The sequence below is a fragment of the Schistocerca nitens genome, chromosome 5 (genome assembly GCF_023898315.1).
Source record: "Schistocerca nitens isolate TAMUIC-IGC-003100 chromosome 5, iqSchNite1.1, whole genome shotgun sequence".
In the NCBI taxonomy this organism is placed as follows: domain Eukaryota; kingdom Metazoa; phylum Arthropoda; class Insecta; order Orthoptera; family Acrididae; genus Schistocerca; species Schistocerca nitens.
The window spans coordinates 854,959,592-854,974,499 of NC_064618.1; the positions used below are offsets into that span (position 1 = coordinate 854,959,592).

The 14,908-nt window shown below is 55.5% G+C and overlaps 1 protein-coding gene across 1 annotated transcript in view; it reads right to left on the reverse strand.

Annotated features, from left to right (window-relative positions):
• Nucleotides 1-1,166: 1,166 nt before the first annotated feature.
• The window catches only part of LOC126259866 (serine/threonine-protein phosphatase 6 regulatory ankyrin repeat subunit C-like), a 74,019-nt gene continuing 60,277 nt past the window's right edge, over nt 1,167-14,908 (reverse strand). Inside the window, exon 7 of the mRNA XM_049956925.1 lies at nt 1,167-1,486. Coding sequence (XP_049812882.1) covers nt 1,228-1,486 — 259 coding nt within the window. The 3' untranslated portion in view covers nt 1,167-1,227. The remainder of the gene's footprint in view (nt 1,487-14,908) is intronic.

Genomic DNA, 14,908 nt, shown 5'->3' on the forward strand with positions numbered 1-14,908 from the left:
ATTGCCAACCAGCGCGTTGAAAGCGGCCAAAGAATGTCGCGTTCAGTCTGGCTCGCCGGTTTCCGCGAGACTGCGCTGGTCAGTGGTCGGTAGCACCACCCGGCTGTCATTGCGTGCTGCCTCATGAGATAACGAGGGGATGATTTTTGGGCTAGGTCAAACCGCCTGGCGCTGGGGCCCCCTGGACAGGTAGCCTGCTGTCTTTCTATGTACACTATTAGGGTTGTGACGTGGCTATTAATAGAAGTCGCTAGGATGGTCATGTGCCATGGGGTTTTAGTTTAGTCTATTGATTTTGCCATTCATACGAATATCCATCCAATCAAATGTTACACATATTGTATTTTTATTTTCATCAGAATGACAAAATTTGGTGAAACTGTAGACCTCTGCAGTCATTCTTTGCACTTTAAATTAATGACGTGAGGCAGTGAATAGACGACTACTTCATTTGCAAGGGGGAGCCTCATTATATAAGACCAGACCTATTTACAGCTTACGTGAAACTAAGTTTCATTTTCTGCCAACTCTGACATAGCTTATGGACTCAAATCGTGACTTCTGTTTCATTACACGTCCTGTTATCGTTACTGGACTGGATAAACATATTTGGTACATTGTTGAATCAACACTACGAGAGTGATCGAGTTTACAATAATGAAAAATTTTCTACAATAAGGACAGTAAGCACCATATCCATTTCGAGGAACGTATGTTTTAGAATCCGAAGTACAGATTGCCAGCAAATGTTAGTCCTCCCATGTCATATTGCACATTCATCAGAAAATAATACTGTCGAGGGATACACACTTTTTTAAATTGAGTCAACAAAGCAGGGCAGGCTGTAAGTTGTTGTTCCACGTCTTGCTGGTGACTGACCAATGAAGGTAGCATTTCCTTTTATTTTCAAATATTTTTTTTTTTAATGTTGTCATGCATTGTTCGGTGTGGAACTTCAAGCTTAGCTGCTCTTTTGTGGATTAGTTTCATTGCAGACGACTTAACTGACTGCATGATGGCAACACTCGTTTCCTCTCGCGTTTTCTTAAGTGGTACAGGGGCTGCTCGGGCATCCTGTACAACAGCAATAGCTTCTAAATGACGCAGGAAATGCGAGATGCACTTGACGGTGGTTTTTATTGTACCAAAAACCTGAAGTAATGAAATGACTTATCATTATCTTTTATTAGGTATTTTATTTCATAATGATTCCTTATATACTGCTTATCATTTTTTAGCATCTGCAAGTCTCTTCCTTGAGGCAGCAACCTTCTCGAATATTGCTTCGTACTTCCTCGCCTTGCCGCCTAGCCTGCGAGCCAAGTCCAATGGGAGCTGCCCTTGGCTGTTCCTGGCCCTGTGGTCCGCGCCGGCCTCCAGCAGGAGTCGCACCAGCCTCACGTGGTTGGCGTCGACGGCGGCGTGCAGCGGCGTGTTGCCGTCGCTGTCCCGCGACTCGACGTCGCACCCAGCGCTCAGCAGCAGCCTGCAACAATGCTCCCGTGTATTATGGAGGGAGAGGGGCGCTCACAAAGAAACGAGCCCGAGGCATAATTACAGAAACCAGTCCTTGTGTGTTAGAAGTTGCTGTGGCCTTCCCCACCAGACTGCACGCCTAGAGTATCAGCAACCAAACTGACAGCCTGCAGCCTCGGGCTGCCCGCCTCGCAGGCACACCGAAGCACTACACAACCGACGGCCACAGCAACAACCACAACAACAACACGACAGCAAAGACACCAGCGGCCACCAGGAGCCACTACCGGCCCACATAAACATAAGGAAGAGGTCGCTGCAGATCGCGGAACTATTTTCACACGTCAAACCACGTGATGGAAAATATCCGCCGAAGCGCTATAAAGGCCGGCGCTCGGCCTCACATTGGCATCTCCGGCGGTACACCGCAAGGTTACCGCCCTTCGATAGTGCCCTTCTAGCGCTTATCAAAGTGTTAGGTGTTCCAGGTGCCAGCCAGCCAGCCAGCCAGCCAGCCAGCCCAGAAGAAGCAGCAACAGCAACAGCAACAGCAACAGCAGCAGCAGCAGCAGCAGCAGCAGTAGCAGTTCCCGGTCCCGACCTGCGGCAGTGGTCGGGCAGCCAGCCAGCCCTCCGGTGGCAGCAGCAGCAGTCCCGCCAGCAGCAGCTCCGCCAGCAGCAGCAGCAGCAGCAGCCGCAGCCGCCGCCGCCGCCGCCCCGGCCCCGTCCGCGGCAGCAGCGTTCCTGCCTCTCGCCGTCCAGCCAGCAGCAGCAGCAGCAGCAGCAGCAGCAGCAGCCGCCGCCCCGGCCCCGTCCGCGGCAGCAGCGTTCCCGCCGTCCGCCGTCCGCCGTCCCCCAGTGTGTGTCCTGTCCTTTAGTGCTGTGTTTTTTCTTCTCTTTGTCATCATGTCCGCCCCCACCACCACCGTCACTACTACCACCACCGTCATCGTGTATACGTCCCCTTCCGCCGCCTCCACCACTATCACTTGGTGTGCCCAGTCCCACCCCCCTCCTTCCATCCCTCCCCTCCTCTCTATCCCTTCGCCCTCGCTCTTTGTCCCCCCCTCTTCCGCTTCTTCCTCTCGTTCTGATCCCTTCCCCCCACTCCCCCAGCCTGTCACTGCAGCTCCGGCTCGGGTGGTGGCCCGTCGGGCCACTGCCCACGCCCAGCTTTCCCCGTCGCCATCGCCATCTCCGCCGCCACCACCACCACCACCGCCATCTTCGTCGCCGTCACCATCACTGCCACCTTCGCCTGCACCGTCACAGTCATCTCCGGCGCCGACTGTTGCGTCCGTGCCGGGACCTGCCCCTTCCCACCACCTCCCCATCGTTCCCGTCCCTCTTATCACCACCCGCCCATCTGCAGCTGTCAAACGCCCTAGTGGCGCCCCCACTTCCTCTGCTCCTAAAAAGGCTCCACCCCGCCCCCCATCCCCACCCCAAAATGCCATGGACGTCTCCCCACCTGGCCCCGCTCCCTCCTCCTCCTCCTCCTCCTCCCCACCCGGTCTCTACAAATATCTCCTGTCCCGTCCCGATCCTTCCTTCCTCGAGGCCCGGAATCTCTCCCTCCTCCTCCGCCGCCATTTCCCTGGCGCCCCCATATCTCTCCTTACTCCCAGACGGGACTCTGTTCTTATCTCCTCCCCCAGCCCGACCCTCCATACTGACATCCTCTCCCGCCTCCCCGTCACCCGTTTTGGTCCTAACGCCTCCCTCACCCCTGCTCCCTCTCCTTCTCCTACCCGCCAACCCCAACCCCCGCGTCGCCCGCCGACCCTCACCGCCGTGATCACTCGGCTTAGTCCGTCGATCACGGAGGAGGAGGTGTTGGCGGAGCTGAAGGCCCATCCCACCCTGGAGGTGCGGGCAGTCCGCCGCATTTTTAACGCGACCGGCCCCACCCGCCTTATGCGGGTGTTCTCTGAGGACGCCCCCTCCATTGACCGCCTCCTGAAGGAGGGTGCCCTCCTCTTCAATCAGCGGTACAAGGTCGACCCCTCCCGTTCCCCCCCTCAATCCCTGCGCTGCCAGAGATGTCTGCGCTACAATGCACATACAACAGCCGAGTGCCGCGAGGCCCCCACCTGCCCGCATTGTCGACAAGCGCACTTTCTCCGGCAGTGCCCCAACCTCCAATCCCCTCCCTCCTGTAATACCTGCAGCCTCCCCCACCCTACCTACTCCCAAAAGTGTAAAGCCCGGCCCCCTCCCACCACCCCTGAACTCACCGTACCTGTCCGTCCCCTGGACGCCCCCACCCCTCCTGGCAATTCCCTTCGTCCCCCCCCCCACTGCTGAGGACATCATCAGGTTCCTCACTATTGTCCTCCAAAACGTCCATCCCTTTCAGCGCCCCCACACCCTCCAACAGATCTCCCTCGCCGCCCGTTCCATATTCCACCTTAAAATGTACGCCACCTATTCCAATAACCAGGCCCATTTCACCTTCTCCCGCCTTGACACCCTCGTCTAAATCCTATCATGGCGTGACAGCATCGTATCCTTTTCAACAATATCCGCTCCCTTCCCGCCAACAAGAACCTCTTCCTGCACACCCTTGCTACCCACCGTGTGGATGCCTTCCTCCTCAATGAAACCTTTCTCCAACCCCACCACTCCATTCACACCTCCCCCTATCTCCTCCACCGATCCGATAATCCCCTCCCAGTGGCGCGTGGCGGCGTTGCCATTGGCCACCACCGCCAGATCCCCGTTCGGCTCCAACCTCTCCTTCCCGACCCCACCGAACACCTGATCCTTAGTCTCTTCTTCCCCGGCCTTACCGTTACCTGTGCCACCATCTATGTCCGCCCTAACGCCCCTCTTCCTTTCGACTTCCTCTCCCACATCGACCGTACCTTCTCCTCCTATGTGATCGCCGCCGACCTCAACATCCATAGTCGCTCCGCTGCCCAGTTACGGCGGTGGCATCGGTTCCTCTCCTCCCTTCAAGGCGACCTCATCCCCATCCCCCAGCACACCCGCCCCGAATCCAATTCCACTCCCGATGTTATTCTTTCCTCCCCCAACCTCCTTGGTCGCATTACGGTGGATGTCCTGGAGCCTATTGGTAGTGACCATCTCCCTGTCCTCCTCACCGTTTCAGACGGTCGTCGCCCCCGCCCCGACCCTCGTAATGACCCTCCCCCCAAGTACATCCATGACTATTCCCGTGCCGACTGGAATGCCTACCGGGATACCCTCTCCACTCAGGTCGACAGCCACCCTCTCGCCTACCGCCGTCCCGATGATGTCTCCCATGCCGCCTCCTTTCTCCAGCAGACCTTGTCTGAGGCCGTGGAGGCCCACGTCCCTACTGTTGCCATCCACCCCCACCGTCCTACCTTGCCACCACAGGCCGTCCTCCTCCTCCGTGAATCCCGTCGTCTCTACCGTGCCTTCCTCCACACGCGTGACCCGGACACCCTACGACGCCACCGGCAACTACAGCGACACATTCGAAATTTGCTCGCGGCTAAGAAACGCCGGGACTGGCGACAGACATGCACCCGTTTAAATGCTACCCTTCCTATAAACTCGTCCAAGTTCTGGACCGCCTTCCGTCGCCTTACCGGAACAAAGCCCTCCCCCTACTATCCTCTTCTCCACGATGACCACCCATTCCCTGATGCCCTTAGTAAGGCCAACCACTTTGCCTCCTACCTGTCCGATGTGTTTTCCATCCCTGATGATCCCCGGTTCGATTACTCCCTCTTCCCCGATATCCGCGATCGAACTGACACCTCTGTCCCTCCCCTCGCTCCTGGTTTCCAGTACTTGGACAACATTCCACACACGGAACTTAATGCCCCCATCACTACACAGGATCTCATTACTACACTCCGCACCAAACGCAACACCGCTCCTGGTCACGATCGTGTCACCTACCGTCACCTTCGTGAAGCTCCTGTCTCTTTCCTCTCCACCCTGGCCAGGCTCTACAATGTAGTCCTGTCCACTGGTTACTACCCCGACCTGTGGAAAACCTCTCGTATCCTCATGTTCCTCAAACCTGGCAAATCGCCGTCCGCCGTCTCCTCCTACCGTCCCATCAGCCTTACCTCGGTCTTCAGCAAGGTCCTGGAATCTATCCTCACCCGCCGCATCCACCAGCATCTCCGCCAGCACCGCCTCCTCCCCGTTACCCAGTGTGGCTTTCGGCCGTCCTTCTCTTCCGACGATCTTCTCCTTCACCTCACTCATCTCCTTTCCGAACAGCTCAATTCCCGTCGCTCCGCAATCTTCCTCTCTCTTGACCTCGAACGCGCATATGACCGCGTATGGCATTCCGGTCTCCTCTTCAAGCTCCAAACCTTCGCCCTTCCCATTAACTACGTTCGTCTGATCGGTTCCTTTCTCTCCCGCCGTCCTTCCCATGTCACCATCCATAACACCGATTCCTACACCTTTTTCCCCTCCGCCGGTGTGCCCCAAGGCTCCGTCCTCTCCCCCCTTCTGTACTTGTTGTACACGGCGGACATGCCGCCGCCGCCACCCCCCGTCCACCTTCTCCAGTTTGCCGATGACACCGCCTTCCTTGCCCTTGCCCCCACCCTGCAACGCTCCCAACACCTTCTCCAATCCCATCTTGACCGGTTCACCGCTTGGTGCAACCAGTGGTTGCTCAAGGTCAATCCTTCCAAAACCCAGGCGATCATTGTAGGCAAAACCACTCCTTCCTTCCGCCTCCTTGATTTCTATCTCACCGTTTATGGCCGTCCCATCGCTCTCACCCCCACCCTTAAGTACCTTGGCGTCACCCTCGACCGTCGTCTCTCCTGGACTCCCCATCTCCAGACAATCCAAGCCAAGGCACGTTCCCGACTCCGTCTCCTCAAGCTCCTTTCTGGCCGTACGTGGGGTCTGGACCCCTCCACCATCCTCCACACCTATAAGTCCCTCATCCGCCCTATCCTCTGTTACGCCCATCCAGCCTGGATCTCCGCCCCCCTTCCTTTTATAAATCCCTCCAAATCCTTGAACGCCATGCTCTCCGCCTTGCCTATCGCATCCGTCTCCCCTCCCCCACGCGGATCCTGTATGACCTTATCCCCTTCCCCCACCTCCTCCTCTTCCTCGAAAGGATACGAATCCTATACACCTCCCGTAAACTCGATCCTCCTCACCCGCTCGTCTCCCCGATCCTCTCCCACCCCCGCCCGCTGCCGCGCCTGTACTCCCATGTCCCACCCGGTCTCCATCTCTCCACCCTCCTTACCCTCTCCCGAGGTGGCTTCCGCCAGCTCCCTCTCCCTGATGATGTCCTCCTCCCCTCCATCTACCCCTCCTATCAACTTTGATCCCCCCCCCTCCTCCTGTGTCCTATCCTTTAGGCACCCTCCCTCCCTCCTATCCCCTCCCTTCTCTTTCCTTTCCCCCCTCCCTCCTCCCCTCTCCCCCGGGCTTCCCCAACCCCTTCCTCCCTCCCCCTCTCTCCTTTGCCCATGGCATCCCTGCTCTCCCCTCTCGCTCTCCCTCTCCACTTCCTCCTCCTCCTCTCTTGGCAGGTCCCCGGACTCGCACACGCCTAGTGAACATTCGCGCGCCGGAGATCATCGCCTTCTGTGTCTCGTGTGTGTGCCGCCGTTTAGTGTTTTTGGTGTCCGCCGTCCCACTACTACGTTCACTTGTGCCGTCGGATTCATCAGTGTTGTGTGCGCCGTGCCAATGTGTTATCAGTGTTGTTATCGTCACGTCTGAACGACTCCGTGTTTTTTGTGTCTATGTGACATCTTTCTTTTGCCCGTCACCTTGTTTCATTGTCTTTCTCCGTTTTTCTACTTTTGTAAACCGCTGTGGCTGAAGAGCGGCGTAGTGTGCCGCTGCCAGCCTACTTGCTTTGTACAGGTATTAAAATAACAATAAAGTAAAAAAAAAAAAAACCTCACATTGGCATCTAGAGGGTTGGATCCCCTCCTTCGAAAGCGTCAGATTGCAAAGCCTGGGCTACTCTCAGGGTGGAATCTCCGTCTTCGAAGATTGTGTGTGTTTGTCTGTGTGCCCGCCGCTTGTTGCTGTCGCTGTTCGTTCGTTCGTTCGTTCGTTCGTTCGTCCGTCCGTCCGCCTGCCTGCCTGCCTGCCTGCCTGCCTGCTCGCTGTCCATCGCCGTCGTCGTAACCGCTGCCGCCGCCGCCGCCGCCGCCGCCGCCTGCTGTTCGCCGCCGACCATCGCCGACGCCGACGCTGACGCCGCCGCTGCCTGCTGCACGTCCGTCTGTCCGTCGCCGTTCGTCTGCAATGAGTACTCCCACCTCCACCGTCATCTACACCTCCCCCTCCCCTTCTCCCACAGTCACTTCCTGGAGTGCCGCCCCTGGCCTCCCTCCTTCCGCCTCCCCTTCCCTTCCCCCGCTCACACATCCCCCTATATCCTCCCCTGCTGTATACCCACACCTCTACACCCTTCCTCCAGCTTCCACGCCCTCAACAGCTCCCACTCCTACCCCCGCCCTCACGTACGCCTCTGTTGCCGCCTCTGCTGCCGCCCCTCAGGTCGTTGGCTTCCCCTCTCTCACCGACCCCGTCGCTTCGTCTTCTGCATCTCCCGCACGCATCACGTCGCGCCGAGCCACCATCGCCACCACTGAACCAGCTGCTTCTCCCGGTGCCTCCGCTATGCCACAGGGATCTGCCACCCGCCACCTCCCTCTCCTCCCCGTCCCTCTCCCCTCATCCCAGCCTCCAGTCTCCAAAAAACCCCAAAAGCGCGTCCTTACCGACTCTGCTCCCGAGACTTCCCACAAAAAATCAACACCACCTCCCCCTCCCCCTGCCGTCACCATGGACACCACCCCTCCTCCTGCCACCCATACCTTGGCCCCCACCCTCCACACCTTCGTCCTGTCAACTCCCGATCCTCAGTTCCTCGAGGCTCGTACCCTCACCAAGGAAATACGAAAGTACTTACCTGGTGCTCCCATTTCCCAACTCATTCCCCGCAGGGACTCAGTCCTTATCAAGTCCCCGTCCCCATCCTTTCACACAGACCTCCTGCAAAAACTCCCACGAGTTATGTTTGGCCCCCACGCCTCTCTGACACCCTTCCTTTCTGCTTCCACTCCTCGTCAGCCCCAGCCTCCCCGTCGCCCCCCCCCACCTACACCGCTGTGATCACCAAGCTCAGCCCGGTGATCACAGAGGATGAAGTGTTGGTAGAACTGAACTCCCACCCGGACTTGGAAATCCGCTCTGCCCGCCGTATCCACAATGCCTCTGGTCCCACCTACCTCATGCGGGTATTCTCTGAATCCGCCCCATCCATAGACCATCTCCTCACCCAGGGTGCCCTGATATACCACCGTCGCCACCCTGTTGAATCCTCCAAATCCCCTCCCCAATCCTACCGTTGCCAGCGGTGCCTGATGTACAATGACCACCTGACTCCCAACTGCAAAAACCCCCCCACCTGTCCCCATTGCAAGGCCTCCCACTTTCTTAAAAACTGCCCCAACCTCGCTGCTCCTCCTTCCTGTAATACCTGCAATGGCCCCCATCCCACATACTCCCACAAATGTAAAGCTAAACCTCCTCCAGCCACCCCTGAACTTACAGTCCCAGTTCGTCCCGTCGATCCCCCTGTCCATCCCAACAATTCCCTCCGTCCACCCCCCACGGCCGAGGACATCATCCGGTTCATTACCGTTGTCCTCCAAAACATTCACCCTTTTCAGCGCCCCCACACCTTCCAACAAATTTCCCTTGCTGCTCGCTCTGTTTTCCACCTGAACGCCTTCGCCACTTACTCCCACAACCAAGCCCACTTCACCTTCACCCGCCTCGACACCCTAGTTTAAGTCTCTTCCCTTCCCTCTCTTCCCCCCCTCCTTCCCGTCATGGCGCGGCACGAGTCTCGCATCCTCTTCCAGAACATTCGCTCCTTCCGCTCCAACAAATACCTCCTCATGCACACCCTCTCCCACCACCAGGTCGACACCTTCCTCTTGAACGAAACCTTTCTCCCGCCCCACCATTCTATCCGCACCTCCCCCTATATCCTCCACCGCACTGACGCTCCTGGTCCTCGTGCGCAGGGTGGAGTCGCGATTGGCCACCTTAAGCATATCCCTGTCCGGCCACAACCTCTCCTCAATGACCCCACTGAACACCTTATCCTTAGCGTCTTCTTCCCCTCCCTCACCATTACCTGTGCCACCATCTATGTCCGCCCCACTGCTCCTCTTCCTTATGACTTCATCTCACACATTGACCACACCTTCTCCACCTATGTGATTGCCGCCGACCTCAACATCCATAGCCGCACTCCTGCTGCCCTTCGGCAGTGGCATCAGTTCCTCTCCACACTTCAAGGTGACCTTGTTCCTCTTCCCCAGCACACCCAACCTGAAAGTAACACCACCCCCGATGTTGTCATTGCCTCCGCCAACCTCCTTGGGCGTATCACTGTCGCCGTCCTTGACCCCACAGGTAGCGATCACCTCCCTGTCCTCACCATCACATCTGCAAACCGCCCCCCTCCGGCTCCGCACCCTGCACCCCCTCCCAAGGTCGTCCATGACTATCGCCGTGCCAACTGGGATGCCTACCGGGACTCCATCTCCGCCCAGGTCGAAAGCCACGCTCTTACCTATCACCATCCTGACGACATCAACCACGCCTCGTCCTTCCTTCAGCAGGTAATTACTGACGCCGTGGAGGCCCATGTTCCTACTAAAACCATCCACCCACACCGTCCCACTCTCCCTCCGCAGGCTGTCCTCCTCCTCCGTGAATCCCGCCGCCTCTATCGCTCCTTCCTGCGCACTCGTGACAGGGATACACTCCAACGCCACCGGCAAATACAGCGACACGTACGGAACCTTATTACAGCAACGAAACGCCGAGACTGGCGCCAGACCTGCACACGACTCAACGCCACCCTCCCTATCAACTCCTCCAAGTACTGGTCCGCCTTCCATCGTCTTACTGGTTCCCTTTCCGCTCCCCACTACCCCCTTCTCCATAACGATCGCCCACTTCCTGACAACCTCAGTAAGGCCAACCACTTCGCTTCCCACCTTTCCGAGGTCTTCTCCATCCCCGATGATCCCCACTTTGATTATTCTCTTTTCCCCACGGTCATGGAACGTGCCGATACCTCGGTCGCTCCTCTTGCTCCTAGTCTCCAGTACTTGGGGCAGTTGCCCCCCTCCGACATAAACACTCCCATCACAGCACAAGACATTAAACTTATCCTCCGGTCCAAACGCAACACGGCCCCTGGTCACGACTGTGTCACCTACCGTCACCTTCGCGAAAGCCCCTATTCCTTCCTGACTGTCCTCGCCCATCTCTATAATGTCGTCCTCTCTACTGGCTTCTACCCTGACCTGTGGAAGACCTCCCGCGTCCTCTTATTCCTCAAACCCAACAAACCCCCTTCTGCCGCCTCTTCCTATCGTCCCATCTGCCTCACCTCCGTCTTCAGTAAGGTCTTTGAATCCATCCTCTCCCGCTGTATCCATCAGCACCTTGCTCAACACCACCTCCTCCCCCTTACCCAGTGTGGCTTCCGACCCTCCTTCTCTGCTGACGACCAACTCCTCAACCTTGTTCACCTTCTGTCCCTCCAGCTTAACTCCCGTCGCTCCGCCATTTTTGTTTCCCTTGACCTCCAAAATGCCTATGACCGTGTATGGCATCCCGGTCTCCTCTTTAAACTCCAAACCTACGCCCTGCCTATCAATTTTGTCCGTCTGATCGCTTCCTTCCTCTCGCACCGTCCTTCCTATGTCACCCTCCACAACACCAACTCCCGTATCTTTTATCCCATGGCTGGCGTCCCCCAGGGTTCTGTCCTCTCCCCTCTCCTCTATCTCTTATATACAGCTGATATGCCCAAGCCACCCCCACCAGTCCACCTTCTCCAGTATGCTGATGACACCACCTTCCTGGCTCTCTATCCTACCCTTCAACGGTCTCAACGTACCCTCCAAACCCACCTTAACCAGTTCACCACTTGGTGTAACCAGTGGTTCCTCCGTCTCAACCCCTCCAAAACCCAGGCAATCATCATAGGCCGCACCACTCGCTCCTTCCGCCTCCATGATTTCTACCTCACCCTTTATGGTCGTCCTATCCAACTCACCCCCACCCTGAAATACCTTGGCCTCACCCTTGACCGCCACCTCACCTGGACCCCTCATCTCCTGACCATCCAGCAGAAAGCCCATTCCCGCCTCCGCCTTCTGAAACTCCTGTCTGGCCGGACATGGGGCTTGCATCCTTCTACCATCCTCCACACCTACAAATCCCTCATCCGTCCTATCCTCTGTTATGCCAGCGTTGCCTGGATCTCCGCCCCCACCCGCTTTTACAAGGCCCTCCAAATCCTTGAACGCCATGCGCTCCGCCTTGCCTTCCGTATCCGCCTTCCTTCCCCCACACGGCTCCTGTATGCACTGATCCCCTTCCCCCACCTCCTCCTGTTCCTCCAACATCTCCGCATCCTTTACATTGTTCGCAGGCTTGATCCCCCCCACCCTCTGGTTTCCTCCTTCCTCTCCACCCCCCGCCCGTTGCCGCGCCTCTATCGCTGTATCCCTCCCTCTCTCCACCTCCACACCCTCCATCTCCTTCGTCAGGGCAATTTCCAACGCCTCCCCCTCCCGGATGACGAACTTCGCCGTGACATCTACCCTTCCTTCCAACTATAACCTGGCCTTGTTCCCCCCCCCCCCCACTCCCCAGGGCCCCTTTCCCTCTTTCCTCCTTCTCCCAGAGCGGATTTTCCTCAGTCCCCCCCCTCCCCTGAGACCCTGCACCCCATACTTGCCTCTCTCCTTCCCACATCCCTCCCTCCCTGGCCCTCCTCCATGCGCCCCCCGGTCACCTCCCCCATCTCTTCCCCTCCCTCCCTTCTTCAGGTCTCCCTCATCTCCTAGCGCCTGGCAGATCCTCTGTGTTGCTCTTCATCAGTGTGCCACATCAGTGTTGTTTAGTGCTGTTTCTCGTGTGCGTCAAGAGGTGTGATTTTAATTGTGTCCTGCCTTGAGGTTCGCCGTCAGTGTTACATTATGTGCTATGCCATACGTCGCTACCTTTATGCTCCAGTCATACTGTGCCTCGTGTTCTTTTAACCGTCGCAGTGTGTGGCTTTTTGTGTGTGCTACTTTTAAACAGTTTTTTTATCTCCATTTTACAGTCACCCCGTTTTTTGTCTATTGCCTTCCATGATGTTCCCCTTTTTTATATCTATGTTCACCTTATTCTCTCCTTTGCTGTTTTTAAATGTCTTCTATTGTTTTGTTCTATGTCTTTCGGCTGAAGAGCAGCGCCTATGCTGCTGCCAGCCCGCCCCGATGGGGAATTGAAATACAATAAAGGAAAAAAAAAAAACTCACATTGGCAGTTCATCGACTGCCAGCAGACTTGGATAGCTGCCGCCCCAGCAGCCCGGCTTGGATCTTATCGCTGGTCTCTGGATTAGGGTTGGTATACCGGAGAAGTCTCTGGCGGTGACTAGTAGGAAATTATTTCAGTTGTTTTCTATGTTATTCTTGTATGTAGTTGTGATTCGAAGATGGATCACTGTTTTGTGTTGGTGTTATACTTGGAGAATTTGTTTTGGTTAATTGAACAGTCTAATAAATTGTTTTCAGACTTTGATCGTTAGTTTCTTCTGCTTATGCAGACATATCAGAAGTACTGACCCTGGCTGTTGATACTGTGACACAAGGCGATGAATGTGTGTCTCATAAAATTCCCGGGGCTGCAATATTAACCAGTTCCGCACGTACAGCTCGACGTCGTCGTCCGAGGTGAATCGTTTGTCCCTCAGAGCCTTTTTAAGCGGACCAAAAATGGCGTAATCACAGGGAGAGAGGTCCGGACTGTATCGAGGGTGGCCGAGAACCTCCCATTTGAATTTCTGCAGGAATGCCGCGACTGTGTCGGCCGTATGAGGCTTTGCATTGTCGTGGAGCAGAATGACCCCACAGGTGAGATCGCCTGGTCGTTTTGATTTGATCGCTTGGCAAAGGGTGGTCGAGATTTGCGAGTAACGCTGGGCATTCACTGTTGTCCCGTGCTGAAGGAAGTGAATCAGAAGGAGACCATCTTGGTCAAAGAAGAACGTCAGCATATGGGCAAACGATTCACCTCGGACGACGACGTCCAGCTGTACATCCGGAACGGTTAACATCGCAGCCCCGGGAATTTTATGAGACAGCCGTTCACCGCCTTGTGTCACAATGGGACAAGTGTCACAACAGCCAGGGTCAATACTTCTAACATACAGGTACTCGTTTCTGTAATTATGCCTCCAGCTCGTTTGTTTTTGAACGCCCCTTTTAATATCCTATCCGTACCATACAGTTGCATCATTGTTGTTTTTATGATGGTGGAAATATTCTAGGTGGAAAATGGGTCCTACATTCGCAAAATATTAGCGTTTGTCCTTCAAGCGTAACTGTTCACTGTAATGATCGCATATTGAGCGCGTTTTTGTGTTGTTGACTCACTGTTGGCACATTCCACAATACACATTCATAGCTTCAGGGTGACCTGAACGTCGTCGTTTGCCTGACAGAGCGTCATCAGTCTTGTGACAAAACACTCATTCTTCGGGACGAAGCTACTTTGCTGTTTCCAATGTATACTGCTTGCAGTTTCTCAGGAATGACCTCTACCAGTCTCAGACACTTGTCTATAGTCTAGCCCTCAACAACTGAGCTGAGGTGTGCCTTGAGTTTACTCGAAGTTCTTCGGTGGTGACCACAAGTCGTCACCATACCAACACCAACTGAAATTATATGCTCTAAGTAAAAAAGACGCTCCATGAAGGAATTAGCCGAATGGAACAGAATTATGTAGATGTTGTGCACATGTACAGACAAACAAATGATTACAGTATCAGAAAAATTGGATGATTTATTCAAGAAAAAATAAAATGATCATATAGCATTGATGGCAGGGACTCCCTAGGGGAAGTTCGGCCGCCGAATGGCAAATCTTTTCAGTTGACGCCACTTTGGGTGATTTGCATGCCGATGTGCTTAATTGGTGACAGATACGGTAATCGAGGAGGCCAAGGAAGCTTGTCGACACTCTGTAGAACAAATGGGTTACAACAGCTATATGTGGACGAGCGCTATCCTGTTACAAAACACCCCCTGGAATTGTGTTCATGAATAGCAGCACAACAGGTCGAATCACCAGACTGATGAACAAGTTTGCAGTCAGGGTGCGTGGGATAACCACGAGAGTGCTCCTGCTGTCATACGAAATCGCACCTCAGACCATAACTCCAGGTGTGGGTCCAGTGTGTGTAGCACACAAATAGGTTGCTTGCAGGTTTTCAACTGGCCTCCTGCAACCAACACATTGCCATCAGTGGTATCCGAGCAGAACCAACTTTCACCAGAAAACAGAAGACCTCAAAATGCCCTCCAATGAGCTCTCGCTTGACAGGACTGATATATCAAGA